Consider the following 23,765-nt stretch of genomic DNA (forward strand, 5'->3'; position numbering starts at 1 on the left):
TGCTTTTATTTTGCTACCAGCTGGACTGTGTGCAACATTTCTTTTAAAATGTGTTTTTGTATACCATTGAAAAAGCTACGACTGCTGGACGGGTGAGCGAAAACTTTAATTTATTTCATTTCCATGTTGTTCTTGGAACTTTCTTTTAATGCTGCACTTTCTGAATTTTCAAATTGCCGTTACTGGCTACCAATGACAGTTCATGTTAATAATAAGCTAACTGCAGCTATTGATAGCGGTACCTTACTTTGGAATTACATTACCATCTCACTCCGAAGTTGGACTTTGTGATACGTCAAGTGATTGTTGCGATATGAACCATCAAAATTCAACTGTTTTCCCGAGCAAACGCATGAATAGAATCAATTGAACTATCACCTAGCTTCTGTTTGCCATTTTGGAATTTCATCGATACTGACTGATCCTATTTTTCCAAATCCCTGTTGGCAGCCATTGGTACTGTTTTCTTTCACGTCCCTCCCCTTTCCCCACCTTCCTATTCCGCATCCCTTCCGCGCTTTTTTTCTTCTACATGTATTATTGTACAGTGGCCCATATGTCTTTCAAATTTTAATGTTTTTTCGTGTTCATACGTAAATTTCTGTTTTCCTTGTGTAGGACACTCCTCATGTAAAAGAGGTTGTATTATTATTGAAGGTTTCGAGTCTAGCTGTTCTCTTTGAAAAACAAATCAGAAAATTAATATGGTCGTCCCATCTGTTTTTTTTCTCTTTTCGAAGTCAGAACTAACTGACCTTTGGATGATTGTTGTTTTCTTTGGCTTGTAAATGTTTCTTCTGGGTGTTTTTTGTTAATATATTGTTATTATGAAAAAACTATTTCTTCTTTGTCCTTTTTTTTGTTGTCGTACGCCTTTCCTTGCCCTCAAAATTTAGTACCTACCTCGGTTCCTCTGAATATATGGACTCAGTGAAAATGCTTCCATTATGCGCTCTGCTGAAAACCTTTCACCTTGAAAATTGAAAACTACCTGTGAACTTGTGCACTGACGGACTTATACCTTTTTTTTTTTTTTGGAGTGTTGTTACACCCCTTTGGCTACCCCATCACGTGCGTTGATTGGTACTGCGTCAGTTGGATTAGTATACTGGTTTATGCCTTGTGTTTTTCTTGGTGCATTCTCTTACCATTCCCATTCTGGTGGATGGCGAGATCATATTCTGAGCGTACATACTTTACCTAAAAATACGACACAGACCTACCCTTACCAACCGTCACGTCACACACACCTACAAAATACACCACAAGGGGAACACCTGGTTTGCACCCGGCAGTAAAACGCCTACAAGTTTTAGCTCGCCGGCTCGCAGGCAGGGGTTAATCCCAGTGGAATTCACAGATCAGGTGAGTACAGATATTTATTATTATTATTATTATTATTATTATTATTATTATGTGCGTATGGACGCAATGGATCACGCAAAGCTCTAACGATTCCGTTTTCTGAGTTGCCAAACAGCTCTCATCCTTTCTCCGTGGATCCTTTTTCGGTCTTCTGTCCACTTTGCTCCAGTTTTCCTTTTCACTTCGTTCTCTGGTTGCACTTTCCATCCATTAATTTTTTCCTATAGAGGTTTCTATCCGCGGTGTCAATTGAGTTCATCTGGGCTTTTTCCAGATCGTTCTTCACTTCCAGTACCCATGGAATATTTTTTGGATGTTTTATGTAGGTGAGAATCTTGTATGTCAGTCTATTGCCGGCAGTATGCGGACCTGCCCATAAAATTTCAGACGTCTTTTGCGGATGTCTGCTGCAATGTTGGAAAGCTATTCTGTCACTTTGCGTGACCTCAGTCTATATCCATCTTCTGTTTTTCGGGGGCCGAGAATATTTCTCAGATTATTATTATTATTATTATTATTATTATTATTATTATTATTATTATTATTATTATTATTATTGCCCATTATTTGAGATCGGATTTCTTGGCGTAATTTTGGCGGATTTTTAGTGGTATTTAGCGGATCTTGAAAATATAAGTTGGCAACATTGGAACCCAATCGCAAGCCAACACTAAAACCACCTGTATCCGCCATCGTGTTACTTGATCGACAAAGGCGAGCGGGAATAATGAAATATTTAATAATGATGAAAGCTGCATTCAACTCGAGAACATTATCAGTATACCTCGGATTTGTAGGTGGTAATATGTTAGATTACAAAGTAATTTGGTTTGTAGTAAGTGTCATGCAACCCGTTGTACCATAATGTAGGAAGAGTAGCAAAAATTAAAGGAGTTGTATAGGCTGTACCCCTAATATCTATGCAAATTTTATAGCATAACCGTTGTACAGTATAGGGTACACTTGTTACTGGCTTAAGTAAGTTTGCATTCTAACCTCTCAGTACCTAATAATCCGGACTCTAATTATCAGCTACTGCGTTTTCTTCCTGTTGCCGTTTCGGCTGCCTGTGGACCACGTTAATCCAACTGTTTTCGTCCTCGAGCTCTAACATTTACCCAGTAACGTCTCATTCGTTCCTGATGTTTTGGCTTTATTTCTTCAGTCCATGTCTTGCCTGTTTTAAGCTTAGGCTTTTGTTGAAAACTCTGATGTTCTCTGAGTTTCACTCAACGCGAGTTACGCTCCCGGATATCTTCGCATGTAATCCCCATTGTTGCGAGTCCCTTTTCACCTCCGTGAACTGGGCCATCTGGTTTTTCTCACCCAGAAATAAAACTAAAATAAAAAATACATATTTGTATTAAATGTCTCCACGTTACTTTTTTATTTTGGAGAAGTGTAAAAGGATTCTTAGTCTATCGTGACGTACAAAACCTTGAGTTAAGTGTAAAAACTTCTTGTTTCTATGTGCAGTGTGTGACATGTGCCATACAATATATCAATAAATCATAGATATATAAGTGCCCCTAACGTATTCTCTACTCTATTATTTGGATTCTAAGACCCTCTTACCAGGTATATGCATAAGATTTTGCGGGTTTTTATGATAAAGGAAACACGTAATTTTCAAGCGAAATTCATTTTTAATTACTCAAAATATTGGCCATCAGCATCTATGCACTTCTCCCGTGTTTCAGGTAACTTATGAATACCATGCCATAAAAACTGCTTTTTTTTTGCGGAAACCATTCGTCGAGCCATTTTCCAACTTCCTCGAAATTTCCGAAGTGATTCTCTGCGAGCACGTGTCCCATTGATGCTATGAGGTGATAGTCAGATGGCGCCAGGTCGTGGTAGTACGGCGGGTGCGAAAGGATGTTCCAACCAAGCGAGTTCAAAGTGTCTTTCACTGGTTTTGCTGTGTGAGACGGCGTATTGTCGTGTAACAAAATCACTTTGTTATGTCTTCTGGCCCATTCCGGTCGTCTTTCGATCAATGCGTGATTTAAATTAATCATTTGTTAGCGATAGCGTTGTGCATTAAGGGTATCGCCGGGTTTCAAGAGTTCATAATACACAATACCGCTCTGCTCCGACCAGACACAAAGCATGGTCTTCTTGCCGTTTAAATTGTCGAAACTACAGTATGTCTCAGAGGGGCTGCCTGGCCGAGGCGGTAAAGGTGTGCTCAGTTCGCCCGGAAGGATGTGGGTTCGAATCCCCGTCAGGAAGTCATAAAATTTAAAAAACGAGTTTTCCACTTCCGGAGGTGCATATGGCTGAGGTTCACTCAGCCTACACCAAAAATGAGTACCAGGTTAATTCCTGGGGGCAAAGGCGGTGAGGCGTAGAGCTAACCACTCTACCCCATCACGTGCCGAGACTAACAATGGTGAAAGCCTTTACCTTCCACTCCTCCAAGGGCCTTCATGACTTTGCTTTGCTTTGTTTTTCCTTTACAGTATATCTCATATGTTCTAATCGATGGAACAGGTTCACCATATGTTTCTACCAGCAAACGATGACTTTCTACAGCCTTGTTCTTTTTTTTTTAAATAAGAAAAGCAAGGCCTGCTACAAATGTTCTTTTTCAAGCACAAACGTCGACATTATCAGTGAACGATACATCACAGATGCTAGTGTTTTTTGAACTCAGCTTGTGTGTGTTAGTAGGTTAATGTCAAACGAACAAACTGACGTATATGTCAAATTCATACGCTGCATACTGTTTGCTGTCGCCATCTCTTAGTGAAACCGGAAAAGACTTATGCATATACCTGCTAAACTAGACTGTTTGCTCCATTGCAAAAGATTGTTAACTGACTGGTTTTTTTTTAAGAACCAATGAAAAATCACTTCAGGTTTTAGTTTCTCTAGTATTGGTAGGAGTACCACAATGACTGCAGACTGAACTAAAGGATGTTTTTTTCTGTGTTTCAGTTGCCGTACGTACTGGCGATAGATTACGACAACCACGCGGCAATGAAACCTCCACAAGTGAATATCTCAACACGCGGACTCATCCCCACTCAAGTACAGACTTTCAGGTAAGAACATGAACCAATAGAATACAATGATGATGATTAGAGCTCGGAATTTTATGCATTAATAGGTTAGAATGCAAACTTACTGAGGCGAGGAGCAAGTATAGTCTACCTTCACAACGATTATGCTATGCGGTTTGCATAAACATTAGGAGTACGGCCCATCAGAACCCCTGAATTTATGTTACTCTTTCTACACTATGGAAGAGCGGGTGGCCGACATTTACTACTAACCAAATTAGTTTGCAATCTAACCTACTACCGCATGAAAATCTGGGGTTTAATGATGATACTAATAGGATTTTAGTTGGTGTTATATCATCTGAAATCTCCTTACCAAAATGCTCAAGATAAGTAATCATGTAAACATAGGGACTCGACACCTTCTGTAGACTCATTAATTTGACTCTGGATGAGAACATCCCATAAAAATATATTACTCCACAGCGGTCAAAATGAAATACTGACAGAGGTCTTGATACAGTATGTAACATATCAACCGTGTTGCCTTCATTCTACTGTTGATGTAAATATGTCCTAGAGCTGGGGGGGGGACGTACGAAAATTTGTGTAACAAAACAGTAATAATTATAAAATTAATGTCGTAATGGTCCACCTTTTCAATACTATAATATGCAATATTGGCTGTCCATCATTAGCCTTAATGTAATAAATCTAATAACTAAACAAATGTACAAACACACAATTGACATAAAAACAAATGTACAAACTCACAATTGACATTAAATATCTGGGATGAGGTATGTGTAAAATTTGAAAAATACATTAGGCTCTAAATTCTTAGCATCTGGAGTAAGCTTATCATCCAAACACTTTCTTGCGTTAATATTTATAGAATTGTTAGTTCCATCTCTGCTAATCATTACAATTTCAAATGCAAACCTGGAACTGGTAAATGTTGATTCTGTAGTCAGGTCATCAATCACCAAATCTACTTGAGTGGCATTAGTGGTATGCGAGCCACTGGACGCCACTGTAAATAACCACCAGCTGACGCAGAACTGCTAGATAGTGTTTCCACATCCACCAACGTAAATAAAATGAAATATTCCCGTAGGGATTATTAATATCATGCTGAAATGCTGTTGGATATTTTCAGGACGGCACATGAAGATATGGTTAAAACTGTCACATTCTTAACATGTGGCTGGCCGCAACGAGAGGTTAACTTCATGGACACCGCAATTAATTGCGAATTTATACCAGCCTCAAATTAAGAATGTGTCAGTTTTACCCATATCTTCCTGTGCCGTCCTGACAATGTCCAACAACAATTCAGCATGATTTTAACAAGCATTACCGGAACATTTTATTTACGTTGGTGGATGTGGAAACACCATCTAGCAGTTCTGCGTCAGTTGGTGGTTGTTTTACATTAGGTTTGGTGATTGATGATCTCACTACAGAATCAATATTTACCAGTTCCAGTTTTGCAATTGAAATTGTAATGATTAGCAGTGATGGAACCAACAATTCGATGAATATTAACGCAAGAAAGAGTTTGGATGATGAGCATACTCCAGATGCTAAGAATTTGGAGCATAATTTTTGTTTTTTGTTTTTCAAACGAGCTTCATTCGGGAGATAGTAGGTTCGAATCCCACTATCGGCAGCCCTGAAGATGGTTTTCCGTGGTTTCCCATTTTCACACCAGGCAAATGCTGGGGCTGTACCTTAATTAAGGCCACGGCCGCTTCCTTCGAACTCCTAGGCCTTTCCTATCCCATCGTCGCCATAAGACCTATCTGTGTCGGTGCGACGTAAAGCCCCTAGCAATAAAATAAATATTTTTCAAATGTTACGCATACTTCATCCCAGATTTTTAATGCCAATTGTGTGTTTGTACATTTGTTTAGTTATTAGATGTATAACATTAAGGCTGATGATGGCCAGCCAAGGCCGATACTAGTCCCTAGTTTAGTAGTGTAATTCAAAAATATTGCACATTATACACTGACTGACAGAGCAAATGCAACACCAAGAAGGAGTGGTCAGAACTTTATGCCAATTGCAGGGTAGACTGACGTCACTGAGGTATGCTCATGATGTGAAATGCGCCGCTGTGCTGCGCACGTAGCGAACGATAAATGGGACACGGCGTTGGCGAATGGACCACTTCGTACCGTGATTTCTCAGCCGACAGTCATTGTAGAACGTGTTGTCGTGTGCCACAGGACACGTGTATAGCTAAGAATGCCAGGCCGCCGTCAACGGAGGCATTTCCAGCAGACAGACGACTTTACGAGGGGTATGGTGATCGGGCTGAGAAGGGCATGTTGGTCGCTTCGTCAAATCGCAGCCGATACCCATAGGGATGTGTCCACGGTGCAGCGCCTGTAGCGAAGATGATGGGCGCAGGGACATGTGGCACGTGCGAGGGGTCCAGGCGCAGCCCGAGTGACGTCAGCACGCGAGGATCGGCGCATCCGCCGCCAAGCGGTGGCAGCCCCGCACGCCACGTCAACCGCCATTCTTCAGCATGTGCAAGACACCCTGGTTGTTCCAATATCGACCAGAACAATTTCCCGTCGATTGGTTGAAGGAGGCCTGCACTCCCGGCGTCCGCTCAGAAGACTACCATTGAATCCAGAGCATAGACGTGCACGCCTGGCATGGTGCCGGGCTAGAGCGACTTGGATGAGGGAATGGCGGAACGTCGTGTTCTCCGATGAGTCACGCTTCTGTTCTGTCAGTGATAGTCACCGCAGACGAGTGTGGCGTCGGCGTGGAGAAAGGTCAAATCCGGCAGTAACTGTGGAGCGCCCTACCGCTAGACAACGCGGCATCATGGTTTGGGGCGCTATTGCGTATGATTCCACGTCACCTCTAGTGCGTATTCAAGGCACGTTAAATGCCCACCGCTACGTGCAGCATGTGCTGCGGCCGGTGGCACTCCCGTACCTTCAGGGGCTGCCCAATGCTCTGTTTCAGCAGGATAATGCCCGCCCACACACTGCTCGCATCTCCCAACAGGCTCTACGAGATGTACAGATGCTTCTGTGGCCAGCGTACTCGCCGGATCTCTCACCAATCGAACACGTGTGGGATCTCATTGGACGCCGTTTGCAAACTCTGCCCCAGCCTCGTACGGACGACCAACTGTGGCAAATGGTTGACAGAGAATGGAGAACCATCCCTCAGGACACCATCCGCACTCTTATTGACTCTGTACCTCGACGTGTTTCTGCGTGCATCGCCGCTCGCGGTGGTCCTACATCCTACTGAGTCGATGCCGTGCGCATTGTGTAACCTGCATATCGGTTTGAAATAAACATTAATTATTCGTCCGTGCCGTCTCTGTTTTTTCCCCAACTTTCATCCCTTTCGAACCACTCCACCTTGGTGTTGCATTTGCTCTGTCAGTCAGTGTATTATTGAAAAGGTGGTGCATTACGACATTAATTTTATAATGATTATGTTGATCACAATTCAATACGGATCAAAATCATGAAGTTTATATCCTATGATAACGAAACAGTGTCATGTAACAATATGTTTGTTACCTAGCAACAGTACCTTGAGAGATGTACAGACCATGGATCTGTATGTCATGGCCATCCATCAATACTTCACATCAGAGCCTGCATTGTTGCTAACGCGTCATACATTTCACTGAAAGCCATATTTATGATCATTTTATTTTCCCAAAGTAACATTGAATGTAACATAAATATGTCTTATGGCTGGGTGTCATCCGAAAATGTAACACGATGTGACAAAATGTGTGACAGAAGTGTAACCATAGTAACCGTGCAGGCAGTGATGTCAGGTATGAATTGAGGGTCAGACAACGTTACCTAGCAACCGTACAGGCCATGGATAGTGAAATAATCAGCCGTTGATGCATGTCCATGATCGGGAGGTGCATTTATGAGCATCTGATTTTCGCAAAGGGAAAACTGGATTATTTTCAAAATTGGGTTCAACTCTGGAGTGGTTGTACAAGGTGTGTCCCGCAAGGTTGCTATCTTTCCTATATGCCGCGTGTCGACAAACGAGTGCGCGGTCACCAGCCTTGGCTCAGGCACCAGCTGGCGGTCAAGTTTTATACGGAAAATCCTGTACAACAGTGAAAAATCTCAACAGGTACAGGAAGGAGAAATATGGTTAATAAGTAAGGGGTATTACTGAGAGAATGATTAAGAAATGGTGAGACCGAGCTCGATAGCTGCAGTCGCTTAAGTGCGGCCAGTATCCAGTATTCGGGAGATAGTAGGTTCGAACCCCACTGTCGGCAGCCCTGAAAATGGTTTTCCGTGGTTTCCCATTTTCACACCAGGCAAATGCTGGGGCTGTACCTTAATTAAGGCCACGGCCGCTTCCTTACCACTCCCTGCCCTTCCCTGTCCCATCGTCGCCATAAGACCTATCTGTGTCGGCGCGACGTAAAAGCAACTAGCAAAAGAAATGGTGATATTCGACTAAGAGGTGGTGTGACTTTCATTAAATAAACAATAAAGGGATGTCGATTGGTGTGGTATGGACATCTTGTAAGGAGGGAAGAAACGGAGACTGTAAAGAGAACATGGGATAAACAGCTAACAAGAAGGAAATCAAGTGGTACACAAAACATGAAGACCTGGGACGGGATTGTGAATGACCTAAAGGAAAAAGAACTTCGCGAAGAGAGTGTTAACTTAATAATAATGTTATTGTCTTTACGTCCCACTAACTACTTCTAAGGTTTTCGAAGATGCCGAGGTGCCGGAATTTAGTCCCACAGGTGTTTTTTTACGTGCAAGTAAATCTACCGACCTGAAGCTGACGTATTTGAGCACCTTCAAATATCAGCGAATTGAGCCAGGATCGAACTTGCCGAGTTGGGGTCAGAAGGCCAGCGCCTCAATCGTCCGAACCACTCAGACGAAGAGAGAGACAAAAATAGAGGAAACTCGTTGCTACAGCTGACCCTTGAACTAGGAGGAGGAGGGGTAGAAGAAGAAGAAGCAGAAGAATCTTGAGGTGACTTCTCCTGCTGCAAATTCATTTATCATCGAAGTTCATAGACCGCTTTTGTTATCTTCTTACTTGTCTGGGCAATTCATATTCTTCCATAGAAATTAAAGATCATGTGTACAATATATTTCAGCTAAATTATGACCTATAGATCTAGAGGCATTATTTTTTCGTATTAACGATAACCGCGACAACATGGATCTTTGAGATATCTTAAAGAATCGTATAATTCTCATTAAAAACAGGTTTTCTTTTGCAGCGATACGGTCAATTTAACTCGAAATTTACATACTTTTCGGAACATGCTATACTACAGCGAAATTCATAGAAAATAACAAGCTAAATATTGTATTCAAAAGATACGACTGCGAAGTTAAACGGAAGGGAGAACAATTATTTTTCAGGTCTAGAGAAATATCTGTTCGCTTTAATATTCTAGGAAATCCCTCAGTGACATGACAATACAGGGCGAGCGAGTTAGTAGGCTCCATTATAAGTAACCTTAAAGAAGACTTGTCCACTGTATGCCCTTGGCCTCTAGCCAAGCGAAGTGTTTTGAATATTGTGCTTGTCATAGCTGTCACGTCACTTCACCCCACAAAAGCTGAATTTCTCCGAAACCTATATTGATATTTATTATCAGATGTACTCCCGTCGTTCGATATTGTTCCAATAACTGTATATAGGAAGGGTTCGGAGATTTCCAACGAAATTCTGCTTCGGGTAAAATAAACAAAATCACCACAGAACTAGTTCCAAAGATGGGGCCATCAGCTCTCACGGTGCTACATTATGTTTCACAAAGAATGAATATGAGGGCGTAACCTTTAAAACCAGGTAATTTATTATATATAATCTCAAGTAGGACGACAATAAAGAGTTAATGAATGATTATGAATAATGTTTATTTTTCACATAAATCATTCACAATCTCACCTTGGTAAGTGGATAAGAGAGAATGAGAATGGAAATCAATATATCATATTAATGATCCAGAAAACGGAAGCTGTTTTCCAACTAACAAGAACGGTTTACAACAAACAAAGCAGTGATTAGCAGTGACTAAATCAGAGACGCTATGTTTTTCAGAAATCCTCAATCGAAAACAAAAAAGGAATAAAGTAAAAAGTAAACTAGTGTCCTCACTCTGAGATGGTGAATCGAACCCAGGCCCCCGAGACGGTAGCTGATAACACTAACCGTTACGCTACGGAGGCGGACAGGAACAATTAAATATTAAGGAACGAAAAATTATGACAAAATTCTGAGAACTAAGAGTTATAAATTGAATTTATAGCTGGATAGCAAATGCGCAAAAATGTAAAATAAATTCCGAAAAAAATAATTTTCATTCCCGAAATATACTTTTTCATTTCCGCAAAAGATTTCTACCCGCAAGCACAGTCGGGAATGCGTTCGTGTAGAGTTGCTTTGTACTGCTCCCGATCACAATCAGTTACATTCTTTTCTAGACTATGTTCTTGAAAACTATGTAAGTGCAAATGCTAACTTTCCCCATAATTTATAGGCCAGTATGCCAACAGATGAAATCAGAACTACAAATGGTGTGGAGTCGACATAGAAAACTACAATTTAAAAACTCCATCCTTTTATCCATGAGTTTACGAAAGCTTTAAAGCAATTGCAAAGTTACTTCGTCTCAGTGTTTTCCAAATTCGTTCCTGGTCGCCAGATGTTTCATTCCAGGCTTGTATCTATATAATACACCTGTCTATGTCATATGTTACGCAAACACGTTATGTGAACCGCTTAGTCGTGTTGGTTCGGTCAGCTCCCGCTTCGAAAGCTAGCGTTGTGCCACGTCTTTGGGGCCATCTGGTTGCGAATGAACATACCATTTCCACTTCTATTATAACGTCCTAATTTCAAAATGTCATTGTTTAAGAAGCCTTTCTCGTGGTCAATCGAGATTTCTTCTGAGGACGCAGAGCACAGTTTTCTGCGAAACGTTAAGAATTTCACCTTACTTTCTTGACACGTCATAAGCCCAAAAGCCAATGCAGTATCATGTCTAAGAGTGAAATATGTCTGTGCTTTAACACAGTGTATTATAAAAGAAAAATAAATAGACGTGACCATGAAAATCGTGTTCCTGTTGAATTGTAAGACAAACACCAACGTGATGAATTACCATTACTGGAATACGAATTGCACATCGGTTTCAATTCTAGCACGGGTGTTTCACCAGGGCAAGCGGTGTGCTGCGCTGCCGGTTTTAAAGGTAAGCTGTTGATCAGATTTTTGTAGCGATTTCTAATATTTTTCGCTAAATCAATGTGCAAATTTGAGGCAATGAAAATAGAAAGTTTTGCGATAAAGTAATCCGCCGAAATCTATCAACGTCTAAAATCATAGGAACGATGCGACTGCTATGAATCTAATTTACAGGCCGTTTACAAAGAGTGGATTCTAACAGACTTTCTCATAAAATTTACGAATTTCTCCTACATGCCCACGAGACAAAAGTGGTATAAAACTCATGGAGAAAGACCTTATTGAACTAGGATCACCAAATCTACTAGATCGGAATGAAATCAGAATTATAGTCCAAAACCGGGTATTTGAGGAAAAGGAACAGGAACCTACACGAGGAAAATGGTGTTAGGAACGGAATCTTTCAGAGTCCTTAAGAATGAAGAAGTAATGGGTAAGAAAAAATATTGATTCCGTATGGTCCTACGTGACACATTGTTGAAGAAGAAAATTTTTATTTAGAAAGTGATTAAAGCGAAATTCGCGAAATAAAGTGAAAAGTTGTTTCGTGTTTGCGAAATCGAACATTAATTAATAGGAAAATTTAATGCCTCTGAATAGATCGCAAATAATTGTCTATTATAACATTATACTTGAATATTGTCTACCTATTTTATCTTCTGAAAATCTTGCTAATTCTACTCGTGACAGAAATCTAAACTCTCAGATGAAGAATTTCGGGATGAAATATCTGAAGGATTAGAGTGCAATAGTCATTAATCTGTCGCTAGGTACACACATTGTTCTGGAATGAGTTCTACGGAATTCAAATTTTAATATTTTGTATTCTACGCGTAAATGGCGGTATATTCAATATTCATATAGAAGGTACCATGAAATGAAATGGCGTATGGCTTTTAGTGCCGGGAGTGTCCAAGGACAAGTTCGGCTCGCCAGATGCAGGTCTTTTGATTTGACACCCGTAGGTGACCTGCGCGTCGTGATGAGGATGAAATGATGATGAAGACGACACATACACCCAGCCCCCGGACGAGCGGAATTAACCAATGATGGTTAAAATTCCCGACCCTGCCGGGAATCGAACCCGGGACCCCTGTGGCCAAAGGCCAGCACGCTAACCATTTAGCCAGGGAGCCGGACAGAAGGTACCATTAAGATCAAGAACGTAATGTGTACAGTATTTGAGCTGGTGACTCCTGATATTTAGGTAGTAATATGATAGAATGCAACCCGCTGCCCCACAGTGTAGCAAGAGTAACATAAATTATAGGGGTTCTGTTAGACAGTTTCTGCTCCAAGCAAGAAAAAAGCATAGAATCATGTATATTATTTTGGCCTTAGTAGAAGAGAGAGCGAGTAAATATTCTTCGAATAAGAAGAAGAAGAACAGGCTTTTATGAAAAGTTTTAGAAAATGATTTAAGCGAAATAAAGCAAAACTTTGTTTCCTGGTCGCCAATCCGTACAAAAATGAATGTGAAAATGACGTCATGCCTCTAAACGGGACGCAAAATAGTAGCCTAAGTAGCGTCTTATGACATGCAGGAGGTACAGGTAATGCATCCTTTGACTCCATCCACAGCGATGATAAAGAGTTCCGATAGATCGAAAGAAAAATGGGTGTTCCCGCAAACAAATTGTACGGCTAATGAATTGTGTGAAAATGGAAGACATTCTAGACCTCGTAAAAATAATACTACTGCCTGCCTCTTATTTTAAGGTCCTCAGTTCGTTTTTCGGATTGTTCGAGGATTTTCATTCTGGAATGAGGTGCAGAGCGAGGGTCACTTGGTATGAGATTTCATCAATTCTTAGTTACAGGAAGAAAGCGCACAGTGAGAAGATGACACTACTGACCTAGTGTACATAGACAACACTGGTAGCAGAACGTGGTTCACTTGATACAAGCTCCTAGTTACAGGAAGGAAGCGCACAGTGAGAAGATGACGCTACTGACCTAGTGTACATAGACAACACTGGTAGCAGAACGTGGTTCACTTGATACAAGCTCTTAGTTACAGGAAGGAAGCGCACAGTGAGGAGAAGACGCTACTGACCTAGTGTACATAGACGACTCTGGTAGCAAAACGTGGTTCACTTGATACAAGCTCTTAGTTACAGGAAGAAAGCGCACAGTGAGAATATGACGCTACTGATCTATTGTACACAGACGAAGAGTGGTTGCCATGGTTGCTATAGTGTCAGGAAATTTATGAAGCTAATTCTAGATAGACTCCTAGCCTAAAAATGTATAAAAAATTAAAATCTACAGCATGTTTCCAGTCATTCGACCGAGTCAGGAATGAAATTAATGAAGCCCCCATTTAGTACCGAGGATAGGATTTGTGCCGGCTGCCGAGGCCTACCGCACTCCTCTGGAGCAATGATTAATGACCGACAGATGAAACGAAATTCTGTTGGGGGTGTTGCTGGAATGATAGCTGACAATGAAAACCGTAGTACCCGAAGAAAACACTGTTCTGCCTTCGCTTTGTCCAGCACAAATATCACATGGAGTGATAGGGATTTAAATCATGGAACCCAGCGGTGAGAGACAGGTGTGCTGCCTGAACAACGGAGGCGCCCCAAAAATATGCATCACCGAGCTCGTTAACTGCAGTCGTATAAGTCCGACCAGTATCCAGTATTCGGGAGATAGTGGGTTCGAACCCCACTGTCGGCAGTCCTGAAGATAGTTTTCCGGGGTTTCCTATTTTCACAATAACGCCACGGCCGCTTCCTTCCCACTCCTAGCCCTTTCCTGTCCCATCGCCGCCATAAGACCTTTCTGTGTCGGTGTGACGTAAAGCAACTTGCAAAAATATAAAATCCATGAGAGAACATGAAAGTTTTAGAATGGAACTGACTTCTAGACAATATAGCGAACATATTGTTAGATATATCATTTGAAAGAGGTACCAATGCACCTAGCAACAAGAGTCCCACCTAAGTATGGCATCAACGGGTGACGCAATAGTGCTCCTATCTTGTGGTATAAAAATTGCCGCACGACTAACAATTCGTGTAGTTCTGAAATACGTCGTGGCATCATTCCTTGGCGGATCATCTAACTGGAAAACATATCCCTTCAGCATGCTCAGAACTACGAGAGAAGTCATTTTTGTGTCCTTGGGGCTACCTGTATTCGTCAACATATTTGATAGTTTACAGGAGGTTCATGAACAATGAGATGGATAAGTAATAATAATAATAATAATAATAATAATAATAATAATAATAATAATAATAATAATAATAATAATCGTATGGCCTCAGCTACCGTGACATGTGACATTTCAATTTGACGCCATCTGGCTGTCTGTTCGTCAATTTCGACGTTCCCTTTTACTCTAGGCCCCCACTAGATGGCAGACCGAGTAAACCGAAACTCTCTTGGGCGTCTATGGCTGAGATTTAATGAATTTTGTCGGGTAAACACCAAATGTGTCACCAGAGATCTTTAACATGCCGACATCGTACGACATGGAGTGTCGAATGGACTTTTTTCCGCCCTTCAAAAATCCGACTACCTCTGCCGGGTTTGAACCCGCTATCTTGGGATCCGCAGGCCGACACTCTACCGCTGATCCACAGAGGATAAGTGCACATAAGTGCACATTTTGAATACATGCTGTACCAACGCAGTCCGTTGTCACCTTGCGTAAAGAGTCAAGACCCCCTTAGGCAGGAGTAGGCAACCCGCTCCTCCACAATGTAAACAAGAGTAACATAAATTCTAGGTGTTCTGTTAGACCGTACCCCTCATAGCATAACCGTTGTGCAGATTACAGTTTACTTCTTACTCCTTTACTGTAAGTAACGTTACATTCTAACCTTTTACTGCCCAAAAATGTGGCCTCTAATAGTGACGTATCTTGATTTTCTGAACATGTTTGTAATTTTAATACTGTTTGTTTTACCGTTTGCTCTATTAAGAGACTACGGTTGCCTAGTTGCATTTTCTCTTAAAATAATTACCACAACCACCACCATTAAGGTGCTTTGGTCCTTGTAGAGTCCAAGTAACATTCTTCTAACGTTCACTAGTTAATTCTGTTGGTTCGAGGTCTAGGTTCGTATGCCGCGGTTCTGGATTCGTATGCCGCCTTCAGCATTATAATTCATCATATATAGGGCTCCATTCTCCCAGACGCTCAGGTCGCCTATCAGCCGTCAACTCCAATGACCTGCACCAGGCTTCTCCGGAGGCCACACGCCATTATGCCCCTGTTTTACGGCTGGATGCTCTTCCTGACGCCAACCCTATTTGGAAAGAAGCATTCACTATTGTGTGTTTCTGTGGCGCTTGGTAGTGTGCTGTGCTGTCTGAGGATAGTGTTGGCACAAACAGAAATACCCAATCCCCGAGCCAAATGAATTAATCAGGTGCGATTAAAATCCCTGACTCGGCCGGGAATTGAACCCGGGACCCTCTAAACCGATGGCCACAACGCTGACCATTCAGCCAAGCAGTCGGCTATTATTATTATTATTATTATTATTATTATTATTATTATTATTATTATTATTATTCCCTACTTTTATCACGCCATCTTTTCTAAATCAATAAATGCCAAATGCGTCTTCTCGACAGTTTCCAATTTTCCTTCAAAGAAAATGTTTAGAAAGCAATGTTTTCTCTACCCTTTCAATGTTGACAAATGGATAGACCAGAGAGTCTAGAGTTCGTTTGAGTTGGAAATTTATCTAACGTCTGGGTTCGAGCCCACTTCAGTAAAGTAGGACGCTCGGCTACCCGTTCCATCTCTTCATCTCCCAGCGGACAGACATTCCTCCCAGAGGATGCATATTTCATAAGCCGAAAGCTTGACTCGCTTGGAATAACATTTCACCTTTAAGAGAGAACACTTTTTTTTTACGGAATAAACCAGCTCACTGACCACAAATCATACACCCAGTAGATTTCAGGTGTCACCGCCACTAGCGCTGCGATCGACTATCCCGGTAACCAGGCACAGCTTTCAACGTTTTAATTTTGAAAGCGCTGCTGCTGTATATACGAGTTGTTGTTATGTTTTTTTTTTAATGGCAATGCAGAGAACATCGTTTAATAGATGACATGTTTTGATTTTTTTAGAAACAAAAATAATTACCAGAGAAAATAATTATGCTCTTGAAAAAAATCCATGTGGCTTCAAGTGAACATTCAAAGGACAAAGAATCCCATTCCAATTCCATTGAAAAATCAGATTTCATTTCAATTATACACCGGCCAGTGAACTACAGGATGACTAGGAATCAAGTACACAAACACACAATTGAGGTTGATGCTGAATAAATATAAACCGTTCCTTCCGGTATTGCAACGCAGTGGCTAGATGATATTTTCAGAATCTACAAACCTGATGTAGGGATATATTACAGTGGAACTTGGATAATTCGAACTTCTATAATTCGAAATCGTCTTCAATTCTAATATTTTGTATGTATTTTGTATTTTCGAGTATTTTATATGTAAACAATGCTAAAATATCATGGGTAATTCTAATTTTATTTTAGTTAATTGGAATTATTTTATCCGGTCCCGCGGTGTAGGTGTAGCGTGTCTGTCTCATACCCGCAGGCCTCGGGTTCGATTCCCTGCCAGGTCAGGGATTTTTACCTGGACCTGAGGGCTAGTTCGAGGCCCACTCAGCCTACGTGATTACAATTGAGGAGCTATCTGACGGTGATATGGTGACCCCGGTCTAGGAAGCCAAGAATTACGGCCGAGAGGATACGTTGTGCTGACCACATGACACCTAATAATCTGTAAGCCTTCGGACTGGGCAGCGGTCGCTTGGTAGGCCAAGGCCTTTCGGAGCTGTTGCGCCATGGGGTTTGGATTTGATTTGGAATTATTTTACCTCATCGATACAACACAGTATTGTATTTCACAACTCGTGTTTTCTCAGCAGTGGGCTAGATTATGTTGGAATGGGTTGAAAGTGGGGAAGTTCCGACTCCTTACCACTCCAGGCCGCCTGTAAAGTCAGTGCCATTTCCTCCTACTCATCCTTCCCCTCCCGAACACTCCTTCACCCTTGTTTTGAACTGACTGTTGCTTCACATAGCCAAGCGGTCGAGTATGCTTAGTGATTAAGGCGCCGTTACGAGGGACTGCATTGTTTGAGCATTTCTGCTTGATCATTTGTTGAGTGTGGATAGTATGACATTGTCCTTGTCAAAACTTGAAAGATAGCGGAAAGGTAGCAGTGATTCGGGAAGTGGAAAAGGTTCTAAAGAAGAAATCTGAAATTGCTAAGGAGTACGGATTTCCACCTAACACGCTATCGACGTATTCGAAAAATAAAGACAAAGGGCCGATTGCAGAAACGGTATTTAGACGATGTTTACGGTTAAACAATGCCTAAGTATGGCTGCCGCATTGCAGAGACGTTATTTATCACTTAGACACTGTCTAAAACCGATGTTCAACCGGTCATGTTTAAACACTGCCGAGAGCACTGTTTAACCTCAATGAATGAGATGAGTGAATCATAATCAGAGGTCATGTACCATGAAACATGTAATTTGTATTATCATGTTGAGACGATTCCGGCAAGAAAGGTTAGTCCGACGGCTTCTCTGTGGGTCGCCCGCTGCTAAATCGCAGTAATTCGTTTGACATGCACGGGGAGATAGATCTTAAAATAAGGTTTCGCTTTTCGAGATTTGTTTCTTGAGACTGACAAAGTGACAATCCGGTAACTGTCAACTTGAATACAATTCTTGGCAACCGATATCTTTTATTATTTACATGGGGTCATTTCCACGGAATTATAGGTCATTTCGACTACATACGGAACATATCAGAATTAAGTGTCCCGATCGTCTGAGGGCTGTCACATACATCAACCGGGCGTGATTCACTTATATTTACTGCTAAGTAAACACACATAATAGTGAAAACTAACAAGTAGGTTGTATGGGTTTTATATATATATGATCGTATAAGTTTTCGGCAACTATCAGATAGGAAAAGGCAAGTGGTGGTGATGATTATCGTTTAAAGAGGAGGACTGGGGAAGAAGAGCCGTGTCCATAACAACAGACCTAGTATTCGCCTGGTGTAAAACTAGGGAAACTACGGAAAACAATTTTCACGGCTGTCGATGATGCGCTTCGAACCTACGATCTCCAGAATGCAAGCTACATCTATATGGCCCGTACAACACACTCGGTTATACATTACTGTTGCTTCATCTTCCCTTCGTCGAAGCTGCCGTATTTATGAGTAGATTACACTCAATTGTAACAACGCTACAATCAAAGCTACACTTCCCCGTACGCTGGAGTGTCGCTTTAGGGTCGATAATATTGTGAGATTTAATTTCCACCGAAAGCGATACTCTTTATCTGTCATGCAAGTCATGCTCAGCCATATTTGAGTAATGTGTAGGAAGATAAACAGCTGACTGGCGTTCGGCGCGCGCACCGACGAATTTCATTGGTTGCGACAAGCAAAGAGTTGCATGAAAGATACTTCTGTCTCCATTTTCAAACCAAAATTGAAACTTTAAGCGATGTCTAGTTAAACATCGACTGAACAATGTTTATGCAATGGAAGATCATGCTTGATTTAGACGTTGTTTAGGTAGATGATGTCTAAGGCTTAAAACTAGTCATCGTTTCTGCAATCGGCCCAAAGTTTTGAGTAGTGGATCTGTCAGTGGTAAAAGATCATATAGATTCATGCGGAGAGAATTACATCAAGAAAGAAAGCTATGATATCTCCTTTTCTTAAAAAAAAAAGAGCAAATGTGACTTCTAATGGCGTTAGGACTAACACGTGCGGTATATTCAGTACCTACCAAATGTCTAAAGACTAAATACTGTATCTATAAACAGATAAAGTAGATTGTAAAATATGTATTTATACGCCAATAATATTTCAGATGAAGTTTCTTTTTTAAAATCGAACCTTGGAGTTATTTTTGTAACCGTTTTGTTTAATTCCAATATCTTAACCCTCCGTTAAACGCGCGCTCTGTTGTAACACCCTTACACGCGGACTGCGATTGTGTGTAAGCTTCCATTCCTTTCATTTCAATTCTTTTTTCAAGAATTCCTTATTTCTCTCTTTTTTCAATCTGTCTTACATCGTAATTTCTTTATTTGATTTTATTTAAATTGATAAATGTGTATACAATCTACATTTACAAGAACATTTCAGTCCTTTAAATAAATGAGAAGTTATCAACTGCAAATCACAGGACTTAGCAAAACTAATTGCAAATTAACAATAATTGGTTATTAATTTACTCCTTGGAATAAAATTGCAATCGTTACATTCTATTAATTGATGTATATCGCACGGAAGAAGTTACGATGTCGTGATGTTCTTGCCATGGAGTAAGTGCATTTCATTTCATCCACCTTATCAACGCCCGACTTCATGTCTTTATAGAAGGTAATCATTGAGGGGTTTGATCCATCTGAATCGTCATCAATAGAATGGTCTTCATGGAAAGTAGATAGAACCACTACAACTTTGTCTTTCCTTGACTTGTATGACACAAGGGTATATATAGCGATTTGTGCATGTTACGATTTCTTGTAGCATTTCGTCGGTAAAGAACAATTACAGAGCTTCAACTGGCGTCTTAGTATTCATGGCAACTTCTAAACCTCCAGGCAAGTGTGTTATAATATTATGTTCAGGTTGCCTGACCCTTCCATAGCAGGGCGATGATTCGACTCGGCCCAGTCCTTTCCAACATATATTCCATGCTGTTCACTTTCAGTCACGACCTCTTCGTACGTGGACTGTTTTCTCTCAGAATTATGATCACTATCGTTTACGACGTCCCGATCACTGTCATCACTTGCACCAACTTCATCGTCGTCCAATGACTGCTCGATTTGATCCATAACTCTCGGAATAAATCGCACCAACTCCTTGGAAAGAGGACGCAAAATAATTATTCATAGCTCATTTTGTAATATCGTGTTTATCCCACTGTAAATAATCACAAGTAGAAAATATATAAAAATGACCCCACTACTACACTTGTAGGTAATAAAAGTATATAACTTTATAATAAATAATAAGGGAAGAATGGACAACTTATCAAAAGAGTGAGTAAGATTAACAACTCACCAATACACGCCTGCGGACTCAGACTCCGCAAGTCTGCAGTTGACAATATAAACTTCCGTAATCAACAGCTCGGCGATTACTCAGACATTCTCACGCCGTCACGGCCTCTGTATTGTTGCAGAAGGAAGCTACAAGAAGGCAGCCCGTTCTGCCTTGCATTTTCGGCCTATGATACCAAAGAATAATAAAGTGCGGACTCTCACTGCGCGGCGCGTGTAACGGAGGGTTAATGGTCCCTTGAGGTTCGAATTATCCAAGTTCGACTGTACTATCTTATTAACATGCATATCATTTTAAGAAGTAGGAGTCTCTCTGAAAATAGCGTCGATCATTTTTCCGTCACCAGTGTAACCATAACAATCTGCGTTCGTCTGTGTACACTAGGTCAGTAGCGTCATCATCTCACTGTGTGCTTTCTTCCTGTAACTAAGAGCGTGAGGAAATCTCATATCGGGTGAACCCTGTTCTACTACTTAGCCCAGAATTAAAAATCCTTGAACTGACCGTAAAACGAACCCAGAAAATAATAAACAATCACTCTACCTCTGCGCTACAAGACTGCCTAATAATAATAATAATAATAATAATAATAATAATAATAATAATAATAATAATGTTCCGCCTCTTTGATGTAGTTGTTAGTGTGATTATCTGCCACCCCGAATGGCCCGTAGTGAGCTTCAGTCAGATAATGGGTTCGAAGCTCACTGTCAGCAGCCCTGAAGATTGTTTTCCGCGGCTTCCCATTTTCACACCAGACTATACCTTAATTAAGGCCCACCCCATCGTCGCCATAATACCTGTCTGTGTCGGTGCAACGTAAAGCAAAATTTCAGAAAAACAAAGGAAAAGGTCCAATCCTGTGAAGATTGAAGGTATGTGATGAAGGGCACGAAAATTAAAAATTCCCTAGGGCTCGCAAACTTAACACCGTATCAGTTCTCACATATGTGAAGTTTTCATTCACCATTACTGCTGTCGATAAAAGAGCACAAGTGCGACATCTCTTATACGCGTTCATCAATGTGAAATACCCACGAGGATATTCGGAACACAGGCTGATTCTCCATCTCAACCAAATGTCTGGCTGAAAAATAAACTTTCAGAAGCATTTGACTTGGAGATTTATGAAAATTTCATTTATGATTCCAGCCAGAATTGTGGAGGAAGACCGCGATGGGGAAAAAAGAGGCGCAGAACTTCTTAGAGAAAGAAAAATCAAAGCAAAAATGTTCTTGTAGTTTGGCTGTTTAATATTCTTCTTCCTTCCCACTCGGCGCCAATACAAGTTGTGATTTTACAGACAGAAACATCAATAAGCCTGCGATAGAAGATAATGGAAATTAAAAAACTGTTCTTTTTATAGTTTAAAGAAACTTTAAAGGGTTCCGAGGCATTTTATTACGGCAGTACTTTAAGCTAGCACTCGGTTAACAGTTCATAATGACTGGTATAAATAAACAATGGATGTTTAGACTGTGATAAGTGAGAAACATGAAATGTTTCAGTCAACCGGGTCAGGAATGGAATGAAAGAAGCCCCATCTAGCGGCAAGGATAGGAATTGTGCCGGCTGCCGAAGCATGTCGCACTCCTCTGGGGCAATGATTAATGACTGAGAGATGAAATGAAATGACATTCGAGAGTGTTGCTGGAATGAATTATGACAGGGAAAACCGGAGTACCCGGAGAAAAACCTGTCCCGCCTCCGCTTTGTCCAGCACAAACCTCACATGGAGTGACCGGGATTTGAACCACGGAATCCAGTGGTGAGAGGACGGCGCGCTGCTGCCTGAGCCACGGAGGCTCAGTGATAAGTGAGAATGTAAGCTAATTTGTTTATTTGGAAGTGCCGTCTAGCCCGTTCTTCAGTTATGTAGTGAGAGTAACATAAATTGTAGGTGTTCTGATGCGCAATACTCCTAATGTACCGTATATGCAAAGCTCATAACACAACCGTTGTGCAGATTAGACTATACTTGGTACTGGCTTCTAACCTGTTCATGCACTCATAATCATAAAAATCAGAGCGCGTTGAAAACCTAGAGGTAGGATGTTCATATTCGCAGAACGTGTTCTGAAGACACGATTAACATTCCATTGTCCGCCCTCATGTTCAAGGTCCACATCGATATCTCGGCACACTACCATCAAATGGTAAAATGTGGCTGCAGCTCTCGTTGTCGCTATAATCCGAAGGAAATGGATCAGTGTGACTTGAGCAGACGTGCAGGATGCTTCCAAGGACGTATGCGAGAGCCGCACCGTCAAATGAGTGAGTTTGAAAGAAAGCGCATTATTGGAATTAGTAAACGTGATGCATACAGCCTGGAAATTGCTGCCCGTGTGGGACGAAGTGTACCGGCAGTGCAACGGGTGTGTACAGAATGGTTCACAGAAGGCCATAGAACACTACGAGATGGGTCTGGTCGCAACACCCAGACCATCCCTCGAGAAGATCGACACCTCTTCCGAATGGCATTGCAGGACAGATCTGCGTCCTCCTCAGTTCTGGCGCAACAGTGGAACAGTGTAACACATCATACACTATCAGGAGTGACAGTCCGTCGGCGTTTATTACGGTCTGGATTACCGGCGCGTCGTCCAATTCTCCGCCTAACATGAACAATGTGATGGTGTATGGAAGGACGTCACTGGGGACAGAAATGGCATCAGATAGTGTTTTCGGACGAATCCAGGTTCTGTTTGTTTGGAAATGATGACGGCATATTGGTTCCCCGCAGACAGGGAGAGGGCATAGCGTTGACTGCATTCGCACAAGTCATACAGCGCCAACTCAATGCCTTATGGTGTGAGGTGCTATTAGGTACACTGTTGGTGCGTGTCCAAGGCGTTGTGACCAGTTTGACCTACAGTACGTGAATGACATCCGCAGCCATACCCTTTGTGCACGACAACCCAGACGTCACATTTCAGCAGGACAGTGAGCGACCACATGTTGCTACATGAACATGCCACAGGATGTCAGACTGTTGCCCTGGCCAGCCCGATCACCGGACTTGTCGCCAATCGAAACGAC

General features: G+C 41.4%; 1 protein-coding gene across 1 annotated transcript in view; it reads left to right on the forward strand.

The window, feature by feature from the left end:
* Drl-2 (Derailed 2) overlaps nt 1-23,765 on the forward strand; it is a 942,221-nt gene that overhangs the window by 588,451 nt on the left and 330,005 nt on the right. The window contains exon 5 of the mRNA XM_068229325.1: nt 4,309-4,415. Coding sequence (XP_068085426.1) covers nt 4,309-4,415 — 107 coding nt within the window. The remainder of the gene's footprint in view (nt 1-4,308; nt 4,416-23,765) is intronic.

The sequence above is a fragment of the Anabrus simplex genome, chromosome 10 (assembly GCF_040414725.1).
Source record: "Anabrus simplex isolate iqAnaSimp1 chromosome 10, ASM4041472v1, whole genome shotgun sequence".
NCBI classification, from domain to species: Eukaryota; Metazoa; Arthropoda; class Insecta; order Orthoptera; family Tettigoniidae; genus Anabrus; species Anabrus simplex.